Source organism: Camelina sativa, chromosome 19 (assembly GCF_000633955.1).
Source record: "Camelina sativa cultivar DH55 chromosome 19, Cs, whole genome shotgun sequence".
In the NCBI taxonomy this organism is placed as follows: domain Eukaryota; kingdom Viridiplantae; phylum Streptophyta; class Magnoliopsida; order Brassicales; family Brassicaceae; genus Camelina; species Camelina sativa.
Genome location: NC_025703.1, coordinates 4,016,182 through 4,035,120, shown reverse-complemented (window position 1 = coordinate 4,035,120; position 18,939 = coordinate 4,016,182). Strand labels below are relative to the sequence as shown.

At 38.0% G+C, this 18,939-nt stretch overlaps 7 protein-coding genes across 9 annotated transcripts in view; 4 read left to right on the top strand and 3 right to left on the bottom strand.

Annotated features, from left to right (window-relative positions):
• LOC104764670 (syntaxin-71) overlaps window positions 1-1,484 on the bottom strand; it is a 2,874-nt gene extending 1,390 nt beyond the window's left edge. Inside the window, exons 1-4 of one of the 2 annotated variants that reach the window (XM_010488244.2) lie at window positions 1,136-1,482; window positions 723-848; window positions 294-456; window positions 18-103 (exon numbers count right to left, since the gene is read on the bottom strand). In XM_010488244.2, the coding sequence (XP_010486546.1) occupies window positions 18-103; window positions 294-456; window positions 723-848; window positions 1,136-1,291 (531 nt within the window). In that variant the 5' untranslated portion in view covers window positions 1,292-1,482. Of the gene's footprint in view, window positions 1-17; window positions 104-293; window positions 457-722; window positions 849-1,135 lie in introns of both variants that reach the window. The other variant, XM_010488245.2, reaches the window with a different exon arrangement.
• On the top strand, window positions 2,034-3,321 carry LOC104764668 (DNA-binding protein S1FA3). The gene is made up of 2 exons (XM_019240577.1): window positions 2,034-2,145; window positions 2,942-3,321. Exons 1-2 carry the CDS (start codon window positions 2,128-2,130, stop codon window positions 3,143-3,145), a joined length of 222 nt encoding a protein of 73 aa, XP_019096122.1. The 5' UTR covers window positions 2,034-2,127; the 3' UTR covers window positions 3,146-3,321.
• LOC104764669 lies at window positions 3,235-5,951 on the bottom strand. The gene is made up of 4 exons (XM_010488243.2): window positions 5,489-5,951; window positions 4,543-4,913; window positions 4,083-4,335; window positions 3,235-3,888 (listed from the first exon to the last, which is right to left on the bottom strand). Exons 1-4 carry the CDS (start codon window positions 5,949-5,951, stop codon window positions 3,758-3,760), a joined length of 1,218 nt encoding a protein of 405 aa, XP_010486545.1. The 3' UTR covers window positions 3,235-3,757.
• LOC104764667 (DEAD-box ATP-dependent RNA helicase 57-like) lies at window positions 6,429-9,614 on the top strand. Its single transcript, XM_010488242.2, has 13 exons — window positions 6,429-6,584; window positions 6,720-6,800; window positions 6,901-7,033; window positions 7,130-7,257; window positions 7,349-7,440; window positions 7,541-7,637; window positions 7,780-7,860; window positions 7,943-8,175; window positions 8,265-8,459; window positions 8,554-8,644; window positions 8,717-8,839; window positions 8,933-9,083; window positions 9,203-9,614. Exons 2-13 carry the CDS (start codon window positions 6,720-6,722, stop codon window positions 9,421-9,423), a joined length of 1,626 nt encoding a protein of 541 aa, XP_010486544.1. The 5' UTR covers window positions 6,429-6,584; the 3' UTR covers window positions 9,424-9,614.
• Window positions 11,965-14,586, top strand: LOC104764666 (protein IQ-DOMAIN 1-like). 2 transcript variants are annotated; one of them, XM_010488240.1, is made up of 6 exons: window positions 11,965-12,152; window positions 12,322-12,409; window positions 12,521-12,829; window positions 13,021-13,242; window positions 13,480-13,599; window positions 13,745-14,586. In XM_010488240.1, the coding sequence occupies exons 2-6, from the start codon at window positions 12,350-12,352 to the stop codon at window positions 14,399-14,401; spliced, it is 1,368 nt and encodes a 455-aa protein (XP_010486542.1). In that variant the 5' UTR covers window positions 11,965-12,152; window positions 12,322-12,349; the 3' UTR covers window positions 14,402-14,586. The 2 variants fall into 2 exon arrangements, with proteins under 2 accessions (XP_010486542.1, XP_010486541.1); XM_010488239.1 differs by having other exon boundaries at window positions 11,965-12,193.
• On the top strand, window positions 14,890-16,289 carry LOC104764665 (mitochondrial import inner membrane translocase subunit TIM14-2-like). The gene is made up of 3 exons (XM_010488238.2): window positions 14,890-15,066; window positions 15,373-15,551; window positions 15,876-16,289. The coding sequence occupies exons 1-3, from the start codon at window positions 15,064-15,066 to the stop codon at window positions 16,030-16,032; spliced, it is 339 nt and encodes a 112-aa protein (XP_010486540.1). The 5' UTR covers window positions 14,890-15,063; the 3' UTR covers window positions 16,033-16,289.
• LOC104767394 lies at window positions 16,478-18,939 on the bottom strand (the record flags this gene model as incomplete). The annotated part of the gene is made up of 6 exons (XM_010491427.1): window positions 16,478-16,898; window positions 16,985-17,239; window positions 17,376-17,593; window positions 17,728-17,967; window positions 18,066-18,257; window positions 18,597-18,939. Coding segments are annotated over 6 exons (1,506 nt in total), but the record flags the coding sequence as incomplete, so codon positions are not given.

The following is an 18,939-nucleotide window of genomic DNA, read 5'->3' as shown; positions in this document are numbered from 1 at the left end:
GATAGAATATCACTTGCCTGCTTAATCTTTCGCATCTCATACTCCTGTCTGAATTGGCTGGATTCATGTGATTCTTGGAAGTAATCATCATCAAAACGCCCATCTAACATTCACAATAGAGGTGAATTAGTGATCTTGAATTTCAGTTTGCTCATAAACAGGAAATAAGATTAACAGTTGATATGATTCTGAGATAAACAGAACTACTATACAAGAACGAACAAAGTCATACGATAGTGGAACGCGTAAATGAAATCTAGAAGCGATAAACAAAGCCACTTTGGTTGAATCACCTGAATCAAATTTGATATCAGGACGAGATGTTGTTGAAGGAGCCCAAGCACTAGTGTTTTTAGGGCCACCCGGAGTGCCATCAGGTATGGCTTCAATCCTTGCCGGAAGTGCAAGCACCAAATCATTCCTCGCAGCAAGCTCTTCGGTTGTAAGGCCCTTAACCTGAACAATGTATAGATTAACACTCGAGGTTGAACAAGTTGATCCTCTAAAACAAGATTTAGTCAAAACTCAGTCAATGAACTACCATCTGAATGATGCTACTACCACAAAACTAGATTGGAAAATTAAAAACCAACAGGAATGCTACTATTCTCCCTTAAAAACAGGAATCATATAACCTCAACCAAGAAACTGATATAACTAGAAGCAAGCAGTGTGTAGCTGAACCGTGAACCAAAGTGCTAAACATGAGAAAGAAAACTAACCTTCTTGACAGCAAGTCTCTGCAACTTTGGAACTTCCTCCGCTAATCGACCCTTAGTCCGGCGGATCTCAGCGTTCATTGCAACAGCAGCAGCTCTATTTTTCTCCTTTGTAACAAGTTCAGCTTTCTGCAAATCAAAATTACATGTCACATCTCATTCAAAATTTCAAAGAAGAACCTCAAAGCTGCACAGAGCATTCAAAAAGTTTTCAATTCCCGCATACAAAAATCAGGACTAATAGCGACCAGAATTGAGCTATTTTTCTCATATAAATTCCAGACCGGAAAAATATCAAATTCTATGTTCAACATTGTGAAGCGCACTCCGTTAAATCCTTAAGAGATTCATCGGAACCGAATCAAATCAAGTTAAACATCTAAAGGATGCAAAACAGAAAAAAGGGAAACAATCACCTCGAGAGCGGTTTCGATTTGAGTTTCGAAATCTCCATAGAAACGAGCAAAGGCATCATCGCCGGAGATGTTGGCCTCCCGTTGCTTGTCGACATCGTACTTGTCGTACTTCTTACAGATCGAGTCAACTCTAGTCAGAAGATCGATCACAGTCATCTTCTTCCAAATCTATAACCAGAAGCTCCCAGATCTGAGATAAGGTTAGAAGAAGAATAAACTCTGATTCGAAGAAGAAGGCTTTGATTTGTGAAATTTGAATCGCTCTTCTGGAAGTGGCTCGTTCGGGCGACGAAGGTAGGGGGCCTGAAAGAAAAATTACAGCCTGGGAAATATTCTCGTATCACCACCCCAACTTTGTTTTAATTTTCAATGTTCACCCCAATATTTGTTTGGGAGCCAAAACATTCCTATTTGAGTATTTTCCAAAAAGAACAGTTATAGCTGATAAAATAAAACAAAAACAATACACTTTTTTTTTTTTTTTTTTTTTTTTTTTNATAATTTTTTTTTAATCATGTATATAAGTTCAAATTTTAGTTGGTATATAAATTTAAGAATATTGGTTTTGTTAAGTGGGGTATTCTTTGGTACAACAAATAAAGTGCATACCATCAAAATCGAAGATTGAAATTAAGTTTGCGTCTATCTTAATACTCCTTCCATTTCAAAATATAAATGTTTTGGAGAATTTTTTTGTTTCATAATATAGGAAATTTTCAAGTTCTATGCAACTTTTAGATTATTTTAGTATTTTATATTATGTAGTATTGTTTCTGATTGGTTGAACTTGTTAAAAACCTTTTAATCTGCGTGTTTTAATTAAAACATCCTATATTTTGAAACGGAATGAGTAATTTCCAAACTAACCCCATTGACCAACTTGCTCTTATTTATGGCTATGGCCGAGTCTTTTGGCAAAACTGTCTTCAAGCTGTCTATTTTTTTTCTCCGGTGAGTGGTGCGCTGATATCTCGTAGCTCCGAAGAGCCACCATGGCCGAAGACTTTTCTGTGAGTTCTCTACATATCTCTTTGTCTGTTTCATTTGTCGGAGATTAAATTTCTCGTTACTCACGATGATTCGCTAGATCTGATTCTGTTTTCCTCTATAGTTGTATGCTATTCTTTCACGCGCGGTTCGTAATCTTCTGTGTTGCCTTGAGTCTGATCATTTGGTTTTGATGCATGTTGGTCTAGTTTAAGATTTAGATTAGCGAGCGTTTTTGTTGTGTTCGAGCATTTTGGTCAATACGTTTGATTGTTGTAACGCTGCTTAAAGATGATCTAATTATATGAAACTTTAGCATGCGGTTGTGATTTAGCAGAATTGCATCGGTAAAGTTTCGTCCTTTTTAGAGAATTCCATGACATTTTGAGTTGTGTTATTGTTGAAGACTTTGGTTACTGACCATGAACTTCATCATTTGTCATCTTGATCTTGCCATGGAATGTCTAAGTTTTTCCATTTTTGGCTCTTTCAGAACTTGAGGTTCGTGTTGAGTATGGTACAATCTGTCTAGTATAATAACTCGCGGTATTGGTTTCATGATTTTTCGTGCTTGTAATCTCTTACTTTACCATATACTCTTGAAGCAATTGGTCTTTGGTAGTATAAGTATACAAGTTATTTTTCGGCATTTCCCTTTTTTATTGGTTACTTAGAGGTGACTTGACAATAAGATTGAGAAGCAAGTTAAGGCACCTTGTGTTCTGTCCTCTCAATCTTCATTATTTAGTGCTCTCAATCTTCTTGTTTCTTCGTGCATCTAGATTCCATTCTAAGTTACTAAAAAGAAACAATGAACAGGGAAAGATCGAAAGCAAAGGGCTAAACCCGGGACTGATCGTCCTTCTTGTAATTGGAGGGTTGCTAGTGTCATTCCTTGTAGGAAACATCATCCTTTACACCTACGCACAGAAGAATTTGCCTCCGAGGAAGAAGAAGCCGCTTTCTAAGAAGAAGATGAAGAAAGAGAAGATGAAGCAAGGCGTCCAAGTTCCTGGAGAGTAGCTTTGTTGTTGGGATGATCCTTTGATCATAACTCACTTTGCAGTACTAGAAAGTTACATATGACTCTGTACTCTCTTTTTAGCTTTTAATGTTTTCGTTGTAGCATGATATTTTCTTGAGTTGACAATCTATAAGCTTTGCTGAGATAATTTCATGCCAAATTTGACATAATTTTTGATGTTTTTCTTTGTTGACCGAACGCATTTCAACCGCCCAAACTGTATACTGAGATTTAACAAAATTATCTTTTGCAACTAATCAGAAAAGTCTACAAAACAGTGTGATCTGCAGTAAACACCAAGCTCACACACTAACAACAGATTGAGAATACAAACGAAATTTATATGTTAACAAGTCCATAATCATTAGCTCTTCTACTAAAGCTAGCAATCTAAATCTCTAGACAGGTCAGGACTATGAAGATTTCTGATAGTCTTGGATTCTTCTGGTGAATATACATGTTATCTACTTGGTCAAGTCTAGATTGTTTGCGTACACCACCACCACCTTGGCATGATTTGATGATACGAACCTTCTGAGATTTGGATCAGTTTTGGTCCTATGGTGTCTATAAAAGAACTTACCATGCAGATTTTGTTACTATCACGTTTATTAAACATGCATAGATAACTCCATAGGCCTTTTCATCCCAATGATCTGCTTTCTTGCCTCCTTATCAGTTTGGTTACGCTGATTCCATGAGACTGAGAGATTGTTGTTCTGGTCTTCTTCATGCTCATCATCTGACGAAACAACACCAAGAAATGTTTCACGCTGTGAGAGACCGCTCGTCTTTGCGTAATGTAAGGTTTAATCACCAAGAAAACGAATTTAAAGCAGGTGAATGATTTTGGGATGTTTGTTTAGATCAAATTCTGTTTCGTCAGTTCTTGTCAATGAAAAACTTCATAACGAGGTTTAGCTAACGAAAATTTACCTGAACGGTCCAACAGAGGAAACTCTGTAAGGCGTCTAACGCAGACCTTAAGCGCTTGGAGTTCAGCTTCCTTTTCTTGGAGTTTGGACTGAGTAGTTTGTATTTCAGCTTCAAGCTCGTTGATCTGGCCTTCCTGTTGTTCGATGAGAAGGTGGCTTAGTTTTTTGTCCAGCTCTGATGACGATATTCCACCACATTGGTATGACTCAGATCTATTCACCAGATCATTACATTCCTCCATAACCTCACTTGTCTAAGGGGAAAACAAAATAAAAATTCAATATAAGCTTCATCCATTAAACCCACCCAACACCATAATGAATGTTGGGAAAACAGTCCAGATGGTACCATGTTTATTCTCAAAGTTAACTACGAATCTAACCATCAAATAAGATTTGAGAGGAGACTCTAAGAATACATCTCAATGAAATTGATAATTTGACGATAAAAGCATACTCACCTCAGCCAAATTCAGTTTCTGCAGCTCAGATTCAAGTTCCATCTCTAACTGTTCCATTTCTACCGTCTCTTGTTCTGGCTCCTCAGTTAGGACGCTGCTAGCATATTCACCATCATTTCCCGACTTAGTGTCGAGAGATTCTCTACTCACCATCTCTGATCTAGATTTCCCGCTGGATTTCTGAGAACTCGCTGCACAACCACGGAATTTGAAATCCTGTAAAGATTTTATCCTAGAAAGTTCATCTTTTAGCTCCTGGATGGCTTTGGTAGTTTCTTCTGTTGCTGTATGCAGCTTACTGATTTCACTTTTCTCTGCTGACATCATATATATCATGCAGACACTAAGTGCCGAGCTGAAAGAGGAATGATCTGAAACACAGAAGAATTAAACATCAATAATGAACAATGCCAATAGCCAATAGGTGATGAGTCATGGTTATATTTAAAACATTCCAACGAGATACAATCAAACATCAATGCAGTTAAATAAAATGACATTGACAACATCTCAAGTAATTAATTAAGGGGACTTAATAGACGAAGTTGTCGAATTAGCACTTGGAAACACACATAAATACAGGTCTATTCTACTCTTATGAAAGCCTAGGCAAATTAGTGGTTGCCCATCTTATCCAATTTCTCAATAAGCACAAAGCCTCTTGCACTCCTACAAAATCTAGAGGTCTGTATCAAAGAGTACTATTATTGTCCCTCAAATCTCAAGAAGTCTAGGAAGCAAAAACTAACAGTAGCGTGAAAGCTTTTCCCCAAGATTGACGCCACTAGCTATCATTCTATACCACAAAATCCAAAACCCAAAAGAAACTTTGCACTCGGATCAATCATCGAATAAGAGAAGTTCAGAACACTCCAAAAAACTAACTAAAATTTAAAATTCCCATCATGCAAGTGAAAATAGTCCCACTACAGAGTAGAAGCAAAACCTTGATTACGTCTATAACATGAAGACCCACGTTTTGAAGCAGAAGCAGCACCCAAAGTTTTCGTCTTTTTCGAGTAAACCTCACTCTTAGTTTCCAAAGCACCAACATTTGCAGATCGCTTCTCGATCTCACATCCCCCACCATTATTTTTCTTCTTCTTCTTCATCAATCCACGAACCCTAACTCTACATTTCACCCCTGAACTCTTCCTAAACCCAGGAGAAGGACCGGATCCAGACCAGGAGTTTACAGTAGACCCGGAACTAGAAAACCGGAAAACACCATCGGTTCTATCGCAAGAAGAGTCGAGAAATCCAATACCTACAGGAGTAGGAGTGACGGGTTCCTGATCTTCGGCGTAATCCTCAGGATGACGAGAATCGCGAGAGAAAGGGTTGAAGAAGCGTTTGGCAACAAAACTAGTGGATCCAGCAATGGCTGCTCCTAGAACAACTTGCCACATCTCTAAACAACAGTCAAATAGAGAATCAAAGATCGAGAGAAGAAGAAGAAGAAGAAGAAGCAGAGTGAATTAAGTCTGAAGTGTTTAAATCGACGGGAACAGACAGAGTCGGAGAAAGTCCCGAGGTGTCAGAGACAGAAGAAGAAACTTGAGATTGTTTTGTCTTTTCAGCGGCGGTGGGACACACCATCACATGACACATGTTTCCCGCTTTTAATACTTTCCAAATTTATTATTTTCTTTTTTCTTACCAAACCTATCAGATCTACATTGGGCTTATTGTTATATTTGGGCTTTTAAAGGCCCACTTTATAATAAATGTTCAGCGTCTGCCTTTAATTTCCGTTTTAGCGATTCGAATTTTAAGACGCTAAATTAGCGTTTGATCCTCCTTCAGGTTTAGCATTCAGTATATGTAAATGACTTAACTACCCTTTTAATTATTTGAAATCAACCAAAAAACCAAACCCTAATTGTTAAACCCAAAATCTGTAAAAGAGTCTGCGTCTTCTTCTCGGCAATCTATTCGCCGTCGTCAGTGTCATCGCCGGCGTTTTTGTTTTTCTCGTTTCCAGTGCTACTATCATTGCTGCCTTTGCCTCTTTTTCAGAAACGTTCCCTTTCTCTATCAAGGTAAGAGTTATCAGGAATATCTTCTCTACTGGGCTCTGTCTTTGGTTTTGTCTCACTTGCCTTCTCGAATCGAATGATCTTTGTTATTATAGCTTTACCTTTGTATTGAGACGTTGTCTTGTGGGTACTTGTCAGATGGAGAAAAGCTCATATTTTTTGTTTGGTGGAACAAACTTCAATAAGAAGAAGTTTGCTCCAGATTTTGCTAAGTTTAAGGTGATTCTCTCTTCATGTGTGTTCGTTGTTGTTTAATTCAGCACTACTCTCACTCTCGCTGTTAGCTATTAATCAAAAATAATCCATATTGCTGTGTTAGAATTCTTCGAAGGATGATGATTCCAATAAGAAAGTGAGTCTCTTTGAGGAAGAAGAAGAGGAAGACACTGAACAGCAGGAGGAGAAAGTTGTTGTTTCCTCTAAGAAGAGGAAACGAAGATCTTCTAATTCTGGTATGTCTGGGAAGTTGATAACTAACTGCTTCACTAAAGTTTGTGTTATTTATCTCTGTCTTGGTCTAATTTTGAATCTTCTTTATGTTGAAACAGAACCTGTTGAAGGATTTGATGTGTTTAAGAGCTCTAAGAAGGCACTTTCTGAAGATAAAGAAGAAGATGAAAACACAAAGAATGAGATTTTAGAGAATCCCAAGAAGGAGCTTAACCGGCGAATGGAGGTATTGTAGTTGTTTAAAAATCTTGTCTCTATTTCATCAAAGGCAAAAGAGTGATAGATACATGAATTTGTTTGCTTCCTCATAATTGCAGCGAGATGCTCTGTCGAGGAAACAGTACAACATTCATGTTTCCGGTAACAATATTCCACCCCCGCTTAAAAGCTTCGCAGAGTTGTCATCAAGGTGCCTGGAACTGGACATTGAGACCCTTGACATGCTTTAATTATGTCTTGAAATCTTCCTCTCCTCTGGGTTTTGATCTTAATGCTTAATCCATGTACAGGTATGGTTGTAAACGATACATTTTACGCAATTTGGCTGAACTAGGATTTAAAGAGCCCACCCCAATCCAAAGACAGGCTATTCCAGTTCTCCTATCGGTATGGTCTTATTCACTCGTTTTCTATTCATTACAGACACTTAAGAGCAGAGCTAGAGCTTCTTTATCCAGATAATGTCGTGAATTCTTTCATGAGGTTTCAGTGCTAATTTAGTTTTTTTAATCTTTTTGCTTAATCCCAGGGTCGTGAATGCTTTGCCTGTGCTCCGACTGGGTCAGGAAAAACCTTTGCTTTTATTTGTCCCATGCTTATGAAACTCAAGGTAATAATTTGTGTTTACCCTCCAGATTTCGCAGATCCTGATTCTTTAATCATGCTTATGAGTTTTTTTTTCCCTGTATTAGCGCCCTTCAACAGATGGAATAAGAGCAGTTATCCTCTCTCCTGCTCGGGAACTGGCTGCCCAAACAGCTAGAGAAGGAAAGAAACTTATTAAAGGAAGCAAGTTCCACATTAGATTGTTGACTAAACCCCTTGTCAAAACAGCTGATTTCTCAAAGCTGCATTGTGATGTTCTCATATCAACGCCAATGAGGTTGAAAAGAGCAATCAAGGCTAAAAAGATTGACTTAAGCAAGTAAGTCAATAGCATATATTAGAATATATAAACATGTGTAATTCTTTTTGTGTTGTGCCCATATTCATTTTAACCTCTGTTGAATACAGGGTCGAGTACCTTGTCCTTGATGAATCTGATAAGCTGTTTGAGCAGAGCTTGTTAAAGCAGATAGATTGTGTGGTTAAGGCTTGTTCAAATCCTTCAATCATACGCTCGTTGTTCAGTGCTACTTTACCCGATTCTGTTGAGGAACTTGCACGTTCCATAATGCATGATGCTGTTCGTGTGATCATAGGCCGAAAGTGAGTGTAGAAAGCATAAGACTGTAGATTATTAAATATGCTTCACAACATTTCTTGCAGCATATGGATCTTAACCTTTTATAATTCCATATAGGAATACAGCGTCTGAAACCGTCAAGCAAAAGCTGGTTTTTGCTGGAACTGAAGAAGGGAAACTTCTTGCTCTTCGTCAAAGCTTTGCAGAGGTAAGTTCACTTGTCTTTAACAGTATGATTAAGACTAGTACCTTTTGTAATTCCCTTTCTACTTGGCAGTAGAGCCTGAATCCACCGGTACTGATCTTTGTACAAAGCAAAGAACGAGCAAAGGAACTCTACGATGAACTGAAATGTGAAAACGTCAGAGTCGGGGTCATCCATTCTGAGCTCCCTCCAGGAGAGGTAAAATAATCTTTTCCCTTGGTTATCAAATGTTTTCTCTTCTATGGAAAGTATAAACTGATTGGAAACCATTTTACTAAATGATTGCTGCAGCGGGAAAACGCGGTTGATCGTTTCAGAGCGGGTGAAACATGGGTTTTGATTGCCACTGATGTGATCGCTAGAGGTATGGATTTCAAAGGGATCAACTGCGTGATAAACTATGATTTCCCGGATTCAGCTTCTGCATACATCCACAGGATTGGTACGTATATTACTCTAGCCTTTGTATCTAGATCTTGTGTTTCTCTGTTCTATGCTGAGTCATTTGTGATGATGAGTTGGTGCAATTTGGAAGTAACCACATATTATAAAACATTTCAGGTCGGTCTGGAAGAGCGGGAAGGAGCGGAGAAGCGGTAACTTTCTACACGGAAGAAGATGTGCCTTTCCTAAGGAACATAGCCAACACGATGATATCATCGGGATGTGAGGTTCCGTCGTGGATCATGTCTTTGAAGAAGAAGAAGTGGAGGAAGCATAGGCCGAAACGTGATTCTATATCTACTCGACCGAAAGACGATAAAGAGGAACAAGATGAGTAACTCCAAAATTTTGTCTTTTGTTTCTCTTGTTGTTGTTACATTTGATGAATTAGTCTTGGTCTTTTGGATCCAAACTGTGGGGCTAGAATCGGAAATCTAGAAAAGAACTTATAGTTGTCACTTGGATCGTACTACAAAATACAAATGTACAATATCAAATTCAAAACTAGTGTGAGAATTTTGGTTTTTCATTTAGTTGTATTCTCAAGATTCAATGATTTCTTAAAATACATTAAAGATTATATTTAGATAGAATCCTATTTTGGGTTGGGTTGAATCAAACCGGGTGTCTCCGAAATGGGTACTTCAAGTTCTTGCTTGGCTGGAGCATCATCATCACAAATCATTATTGGGGTATTAAAGATCAGTGATCGCCTTTGTTGAAATAATTACAAAACAATTGAATATACTTATCAAACAATCTAATAATCTAAATAGAGAATTCAACCAAAAAAAAATCCAAACTTTATAGAATTTGCCAAAAAAGCATAAATTTCTGGTCTAACCAAATAAATACTCAACTTTTATTGATTTTCAAATATAATAACAAATTTTTCATTGACTTGCCAAATTAGCACGCTGTTTATAAAGTTAACAGAAAAAATTAACGTCATTAACAACACACGTTAACTGTTGGGCTTAAATCATAAAGGAACTGTCGAACTCGTGTTCTGAGAGTACATAAGGGAAGATCATACCACTGAACCAGCGGCAACTTTCAATCAATGTTACAACTTACTTGTTTTTATTATATGAGTACATGGAATTAAAAAAAAAAAGAGTTTATTGACGTCGAGAGAAAAGAAAACCTTGCCGTAAAGCAAGCAGGTCGAATTTTTTTTTCTTTCTTTTCAACCTTCAATTCATAGATGACATAAATCTACTCGATTGATTTTTTTTTTGTTGAAACTAATTTCTATTTGTACTCTTTTCTAGAACTTAAAATTGTTCAGATTAAACCTGCAATTTAGTACCAAAATCAGGGAATTAACTAACAAAAACCTGTAAACTAACCAACTACAATAAGGAAAAACTGCAATTTCTTTTCACTTACAAAACCAAAACTTAGAATTGTTCAAACCAAAACTTAGAATTGTTCAAACCAAACCTGCAAGTTAGTTTCAAAATCTGAAAATTAACCTGTTTGCTCTATATCGCGGTCTTCTTCTCTCTCTCTCGACGACAAAGTCTGGTAAAGTAGATAAACTCTGATTATTTTTTTTTTAATTCCGTGTACTCATATAATAAAAACAAGTAAGTTGCAATAATGTTTGAAAGTTGCCGCTGGTTCAGTGGTATAATCTTTTCTTATTTACCCTCAGAACACGAGTTTGACCCTTAGTGATACATTTTTGTTTTTAAATTAAGAATTTGAAAACGACGTCGTATGATTTAAGCCCAACAGTTAACGTGTGTTGTTAATGACGTTAAATTTTTCTGTTAACTTTATAAACAGCATGCTAATTTGGTAAGTCAATGAAAAGTTTGTTATTATATTTGAAAATCAACAAAAATTGAGTATTTATTTGGTTAGACCAAAAGTTCATGCTTTTTTTTGGCAAATTCCGAAAAGTTTGAATTTTTTTGGTTGAATTCTCAATCTAAATATCATTTGTTCACACAAGAAACAAAAAAAAAAACAGAAGAAGAAAAGATTGGACCGACGGAGAGAGAGAATGAAATGATCTCAAACTTGTCACAAAACAAGACGTGTGCAGTAGGTAAATGTCTTTTCTAATAAATACCAGTTTGGCGTTACTAAACTAATACAAAAACACCTAGGATTTACAGAACATGTTTATAAATAAATGAATAAGCTTTATCACATATATAAATATTCTTTACGAAGAAAAACTGGACATAAAAAAAAAAAAAAAGAATTCCCTTATATATATTGAAGCATACCACAACGACCACATGAATGTATGATGTAATAAGAAAATGAATTTTCCACATTAGAAAAAAACAATAATGGTGAAGAAGATACACACGCTTTTTAATGATTAAAATAAAACAAAACTGAATCCATTATTGAGTGAACTCGTACGTTCCACTTCCCATATTATATTAATATACCATGTTAAAATGTTAAAGAAGTTATCATAAAAAAAATCAAGACTGATGATCTAGTTTACAAAATCTTAGGGATATAATTTTCAACAGTTGAACTTGAAGGATTCTTAATCATGGCATAAACTCTAATAGAGAGTAACAAAACAATGAACTGAGTAATTAGCGTTAAAAAGGGATCCATGTCTCTCTCAGTTTGGTCCTGATTTATTTAAGTATTGTTTTTTTGGCGACATAAAAATCAATCACATTAGCTGTGGAAGCAGTTTAAAGAAATGAAGTCGTTAAAAAAAAACAAAGAAAGAGCGGCAAAGCTGTTAAAAGAAGAAGAAATCAAAGTAGGGCCCACAAAAAAAAAAAAAAAAAGAGCGGCAAGCTGTTAAAGAAGAATAAATCAAAGTAGGGCCCACCAAAAAAGGGAGCAGCTCAATTAGTGGTGGGCTCACACACCAAATAGTAGTACTTCTTTCATCTCCCGAGTTCTTATTTTCTTTCTTCTTCTCAAGTCAGCAAAAAGATGAAAACTTCAACCTATTCAAATTCTCATCGCATTTTCATTTCCAAGGAAGTCTCACATTTGCATTAAAAGGGTTTACCCTTGAGAAGGGTTTGAGCTTCTCTTCTTCTAGATTTGCTTCTGCAGTCTCTCTCTCTCTCAGGTTCCATTCCTCCTCTTCTTCTCCCGTATAGTATAGCCAAGGTGAAAGGGTCTTTTCTATTCGAATCTAACTGTTTTGACTTTGGGGTTATATCAAAGCAGTTAGCTTTGCAATCCGTTATTTGGAAATTCTTAATTGATGTCATTAGAATCAATTTTTATCTGAGTAGGAGGATTAGCCATACAAAGTGCGAGGACATGGTCAAAAAGGCGAAATGGCTCAAGAATGTAAAGAAGGCTTTTAGCCCTGATTCAAAGGTTCCAACTATGTTAATCTATTCTCTCTTCACTGTGCTTTATATAGTTGATGTTGTAACCCTTCTTGTTTTTGTGCCTTATTTATATATTGTTTGTTTTTTGTTTTTACAGAAACTGAAACATGAATCGGTTGAGTGTCAAAACAGTGTGATCTCTTACCCTGTCTTGATTGCCACATCCAGAAGTACTTCTCCTCAGTTTGAAGTTAGAGTTGATGAGGTCAACTATGATCACAAGATGAAGAATCCCTGTCCTCCTCCATCAGATTCTGTAACTGCTACAGTTGCAGATGTTCCTGTAGACTCACCTCCATCTTCACCTGAATCTGTTCATCAAGCTATAGTTGATGATAGGTTTGCAGGGATGTCAAAGGAAGAAGCTTCTGCCATCTTGATACAGACTACCTTTAGGGGCTATTTGGTATGCTTTGATATTCACAATTCAGGGTTAGCTTGATTAGAAACTTTTGTAGCTTTATAGCCAGTCATACATAACTCTGTAATTGAAATTGGCTAAGTTCTCTGAATTCTTTTGATATGAGAGCAAATGTGAGCGAAAGGGTATCTTTTTTTTTAACTGTAACCTTAACACTTATAGTTTCTCCAATGTAGGCAAGAAGAGAATTGCAGGCGTTGAAGGGGCGGGATAGACTTAAGCAACTGATGGAAGGATCAGTTGTACATCGGCAAGCTGCAAATACACTCAAGTGTATGCAGACTCTCACTCGTGTTCAGTCACAAATCCGATCTAGGAGAATCAGGATGTCAGAAGAGAACCAGGCTCGTCATAAGCAACTTCTTCAGAAGCATGCCAAAGAGCTAGGAGGCACAAAGGTCTCACTTATTTTTCTCTCTGGTTTATTATCTCATATGCAGTTTTCAGTTTCCTACCCACAAGTTTGGTGAGAGGTGGTAATAACATTATTAACTCATTCCTAAAATTGGTTTTATTAAACCTGCGGCTTCTTTTGCTTAGTTAAGCATATCTTCCTTCTGATGGTATATCTTCACAATGCAGTAGCTTGTGATCCTTTTTTAATTGTACCTAAGCCTTTCTCTTTCTTTCTGCAGAATGGGGGTAATTGGAACGACAGCAATCAGTCCAAGGCACAAGTGGAAGCGGGTATGCTGCCCAAGCACGAGGCAACAATGAGAAGGGAAAGAGCATTAGCTTATGCATTCACACATCAGGTACTTCCAAAGAATTTGGACTGCTTTGTCAACAAGTTCAACTTATATGTTTCTGCGCATTTCTATGTGCTTATGCAGAGAATTTGAGTGTACACTGGATTTGGTTTAATGCTTATGATCATATCCGACTCATATATATTTGCAGCAAAACTTGAAGAGCAACTCTAGAACTGCAAATCCGATGTTTATGGATCCTAGCAACCCGACTTGGGGTTGGAGCTGGTTAGAGAGGTGGATGGCTGGCCAGACATGGGAGAGTTCGGAGAAAGAACAAAACCACAACGAAAACTCCTCGGTCAAGAACTCGACTAAGAGTCATTCCCATGTAGGAGAAACCGCAAAATCTTCAAACCGCAACAAACTCAATAGATCGACTCAACCTAATACCTCATCCTCATCATCCACCACCACCACCAAAAACCCGAGAAAGAAGAGGCCAGTTCCATCGTCCATAAAATCCATGAGTAGTGATGAAGACACCAAGAGCTCGGAGAAGAACCGTAGGCACAGCATTGCAAGGTCATCGGTTAGTGATGACGAGAACCTGGCTAGCTCAACTGCAAAACGTAGTAGCAACATGGTTCCCACAACAAAATCAGCACGAGGCAAAGTTAAGCCCCAAACCACATCACGCGTCGCCGTGACCGTCCCCGCAACTGAGGGAATTAACAAAGTTTTACCGGAGAAAGCAGCAGCCAAGAAGCGGCTCTCCAACTCGGCTTCACCTGCACCCAAACCCAGACGATCCTCAGCCCCACCTAAGGTGGGAAACAGCGCTCTCAAGGCAGAGAGAACGCCCTGAGTCTGACCATCCGAGGTATAATAAAGCCTCATTATTTGATTTTTGTTGCCATATAGATATGGTGGTCTGAGATTTGTATCAATGTTGGTTACAGAAAGCCTTAAGGTAATTCTTTTGTTGTGCATAGTGTAAGTCTCTATCGTTTATGTAATTCTTTTATACATCAAAGAGAAAAACTAGAATAATACTTGCAACTTTCAAGAGCTAAACCAATGGACGGCTACTGGTCTCTCATCCACACTTGTTGAATTTAGAAAACTAACGCATCTTTTGTTGATGTTCATTCTCAAATCTTATTCAGCTCTGTTTACTAAAGAGTACAAATATAGAAACCATTCTCTAGTAATGGATGCAATGTAATGTAACTGATCCTAATTAAAACCATATCAGAATTATTGATTTGATAACCGGATCCAAGAGAAAATAAACCGGTTATATTTTTTTTTTTCATCTAAAAAAAAAAATTCTAAAACCCCTAACAGGATTACATGACTGGCCGACCTATCTGGCAAAGGCGAAGCAAACCAGGGGAAATAGCTAAAACCCTAATCCTTTAAATCGACCAACAAAATCGAGCATTGAACAGTTTGTCCTATCTCTATCAGATCAGATCGTGTGTTACTACTCATCATTGCTCTTTCTTGCTCAAATCCTCTACAATAATGGTAAAGTTTGCGTTCATCTCGTCTTCTTTCGGGTTTTCTCTACAATATTCCACTCTGTATTGTTTTTGCTGATTGATTTTGGGGAGTTCATTAGATGATATTGAAAGCTTCCTTTGATCGGATTAGGGTTTCTGAAAAAATCCTCCCTTTTTAGTGTTTCTGCTTCCATTTTTGCTCTTTTGTGTTTGGGGGGTTTGTGTAGGTATCAAAGTGTTTCTTTTTAGGTTTTCTCTGGTTCAACTTCTCTCAGCTCGTGGTTTATACTTTATTGACTAAGATTTGCTCTCTTCTCATCCCTTTCTCCAGGTTGCAGCGATAATTGCAGGCGCCGCTGTTGCTGCTGCTGCTTATGCTGGTAAATATGGATTAGAGGCATGGCAAGCGTTCAAGCTCAGACCGGTAAGGCCTAGAATGCGTAAATTCTATGAAGGTGGTTTCCAATCTACTATGACACGGAGAGAAGCTGCCCTTATTCTCGGTGTTAGGTACTTTTTTTTGTGGCTTTATCCCCTCTATCATCAAACCAGTAAAGTTTGAGAGCTGAAGACTCAATGATAGTAGTTGATCGTGGGACTCTTTGTAGAGTTTGGTGTAACCATTAACGGTTTTCTTTAGGTCCCTGATGGGTAAAATAGTCATCTATAGTCAGTAAATATGCCATTCTAGTTCTTAAATTTTTTGCAATAGGTGCCTAGTTATTCGAATTCGATTTGTTTATGCATAGCCATGTTCTTATGGAAGGGTTTAATGGTATGTTTGCATTGTTTGTGGCTTGACAAGTTTGGCACTTATTATGGTGGTTTGAACAGGGAGAGTGTAGCGGCAGAGAAGGTGAAAGAAGCTCACCGGAGAGTGATGGTGGCTAATCATCCAGACGCAGGAGGAAGTCATTACCTTGCATCTAAGATCAATGAAGCTAAAGACATGATGCTTGGCAAAACCAAGAGCTCTACTTCTGCGTTTTGAAACCCTTTGGTTAGGTTGATTGATCCCATCAACAAAGCCATGTGGTGTTTTGAGTAATTAGCCTTAGACCATTCTCTTTATGCCGTTAGTTTAGTTGTTCTGATCAAGATAGCCATGTGGTTTTGAGTTATTGGTCTAGATCATTTTTTTTTATTAAGCTTGGTGTAATGCGTGGGTGAGATTTTCTTAGAATCGTTTAACTTTCTGCATGAGATATATAGAAGAAACCAAATTGGAAGTGATTCTAGTTCGACTTATTTTGTTGGTCTTGGATTCCTGTTTTCTTTTGACTATTTGACTAGCCAAAATTGAAGATGAACAAATTTCAGATAAGTTGGTGGTGAGTATGATGGACTAAACAAGTAAACAAAACAAAATTCCTTTCCAATCTAATAGAAAGCAGCTTTGAAAAAAATGTTCTTTCAATTGCACTCTTAGTGCTATATGTGATCTCAAAATGAACTGTGCTTTGTTATAACCTATAAAATCTGAAATCTTCAGCCAAAGCAAAGAACGAAGCATGTTCTTGGTGTTATTTACATATTTCTCCATGACGGAACGAAGACCAAGAACAACGTGTTTCTATAGTTCTTTTATAACCTGTTTACTTACTCTTTAGAGGTGCTAGTGTCGGATAAACCTGTCTTTGGTTGATCCGGTTTATGAATTTCCGTTTTTTGTTCTGGTAACTCTACCGGACCCTTTGGTTCTCCAAATATGGTAGAGAAGATCTGCTTGTGGCACTCATCACAGAAATAGAAGTAAGAGAAGTGGCCTTCGTCTGGGAGTCTATGTACTGTTGCTTCTGGTATGACCCGACTAATGTAATCAGTTACTGAAGGTGGAGTGACTCTGTCATCCATACCCTACGTGATCACAGTCAACATGAGTAACTCACAACTCGGGAAAGTGATCATATAGAAGGCGGTTTTTAAGTGTGATTTCAACAAACCTGCCATATGTGTATAGGTTTCCGAAACCCAATAAGTTCACATTCGGATTCGCTGTACATTGACATTAGCCAAGAGAGGACACCATTGGTTCGACACTTCTTCTGCACGTGGAACTCGGGAAGACTAAATCCCCAATTTGAAACCTGTAACGCAGCTTCTTCGACAAACGGTTTTGCAGTTCCTTGGCGTACAGACTCCTCCACGTTCCTTTGGTAACGATCTTCAAAAACTGAATCTGTGATTACAAGTTTGTCCTGAAGTAGTAAAGTGGCAATTACAGGTTTAGCTTGTGAGCCATAAATAAAAAAGCCATTCGACGAAGCTAATCTATTTGGTGATACGAAATGACCGAAAACCGTGGGAAGAGACACTTGATGAATACAGACTTACCTTTTCTCCTAATAACATGGACATCCACTGATCCAGCGGCTCAAGATTACCAGAGAGAAAGGACCTACGGTAGGAGAAAGGAAGAAGACTTGGCCACCGACGTGCTAAAAAGTACATAAATTTTCTCTTCCGTAGCCACTGCTCCCACGTTTTTGCCATCTCTTCCTTTGTCATGCTCGGCTCATATGGATTGATCATAGGAGCTACCATAGCAACTCCTGTAGATTGATAAAAACACAACCTTGCAATTATTTTGTGTCATTCTTTAAAACTATCACGGTGTGAAAAGAACATGAACTGTGTTCAAATGAATTGATCTGCATTCAAATTTTGTCCGAAAAATGGAAAGTACCAGCTATTCGGTCAGGAAAGTATCTCATTGCAGCCCAGGCATGCACACTACCACTGGAGTAGCCGAGTAACCAGAACTTCTCAACAATCCCGAGAGCAGTAGCTAGGTCAATCATATCCGATGCAGATGAGCTAAGGTTCCGAGCACGATGAGGATCACTCTCTCCAAACCCTGGAAGATCATATGACACTAGACGGACACCATAGTCCGTGAGCAATGATTCTTTCACTCCAGGTATACCTTGAATAAGTAATGTTGAAATATTAGTAGGTAAATCACATGTAATAGCATTATCAAAATTAGCTGAAACTGAAAAGAAAGAACTAATGTGATCATACCTGCAAGCCGAGAGGAAAGAAAAGAATGAGGCACAATTAGAGAGTGTCTAGCTCTGTCAGCTGAAACACCAAGCTCTTGGTAAGCAATATATCTACCATCGGGAAGCTGTACACGGCTTGCGCTGGTAGGATGCAGTCGGATTTTCTTCAACACAGGGACAGATCTATCATGGTCTGAACTAAAACTCAATGCTGCACTTAAAAGATGGATATGTCAGAGAGAGGATATAAGCCTCCCTTGCACCAAACAGAATCTAATCAATACTGCCACTTAAACCCAACATATAAACAGAAACAAGTAAATTTACATACAACAACCCCATAACTTAGAAAAGATTCATCCCAATATAACAGACACTTGAAAATGAATAAATCTTCACTAGATGACTGGCATTGGAGATATAACAAAACCAAGAAAATATAGATTTGGTAACTGAGTCTGCTGGATTCAGAATTCTACTGTGAATGAGACAAACAAAAATGGGTGATCCAGAATCACAAAAACACTGTTTTATCAATATGTATATATACCTGTGAGAGCTAAGAGGAAGACGAAGAAAATGACAGGCCAAGCATGAACAGGATCACGATCCTCAGGCAAGTACTCGTTAAGAAAGCTCAGCTTCTTAGAAACCTTAGCAGCTGGTTTGCGGAGCTTACGCACGAGGAAAGAGTCCTCAGTCACAACCATCTGCTGAACAACGTCTTTACATCCGATAGCTAGATCCAGAAGCATTTCTCCCCAAGACTTCATAAACCCCATCACTTGATCTTTCAAAGGCTCCACTGGTTCGGATCCAGAACCCAAAATCTTTGACCTTGACTCAGTATCCGCATTCAAGTCAATCGGAGATCCGTCGTATTGTAAACCTCC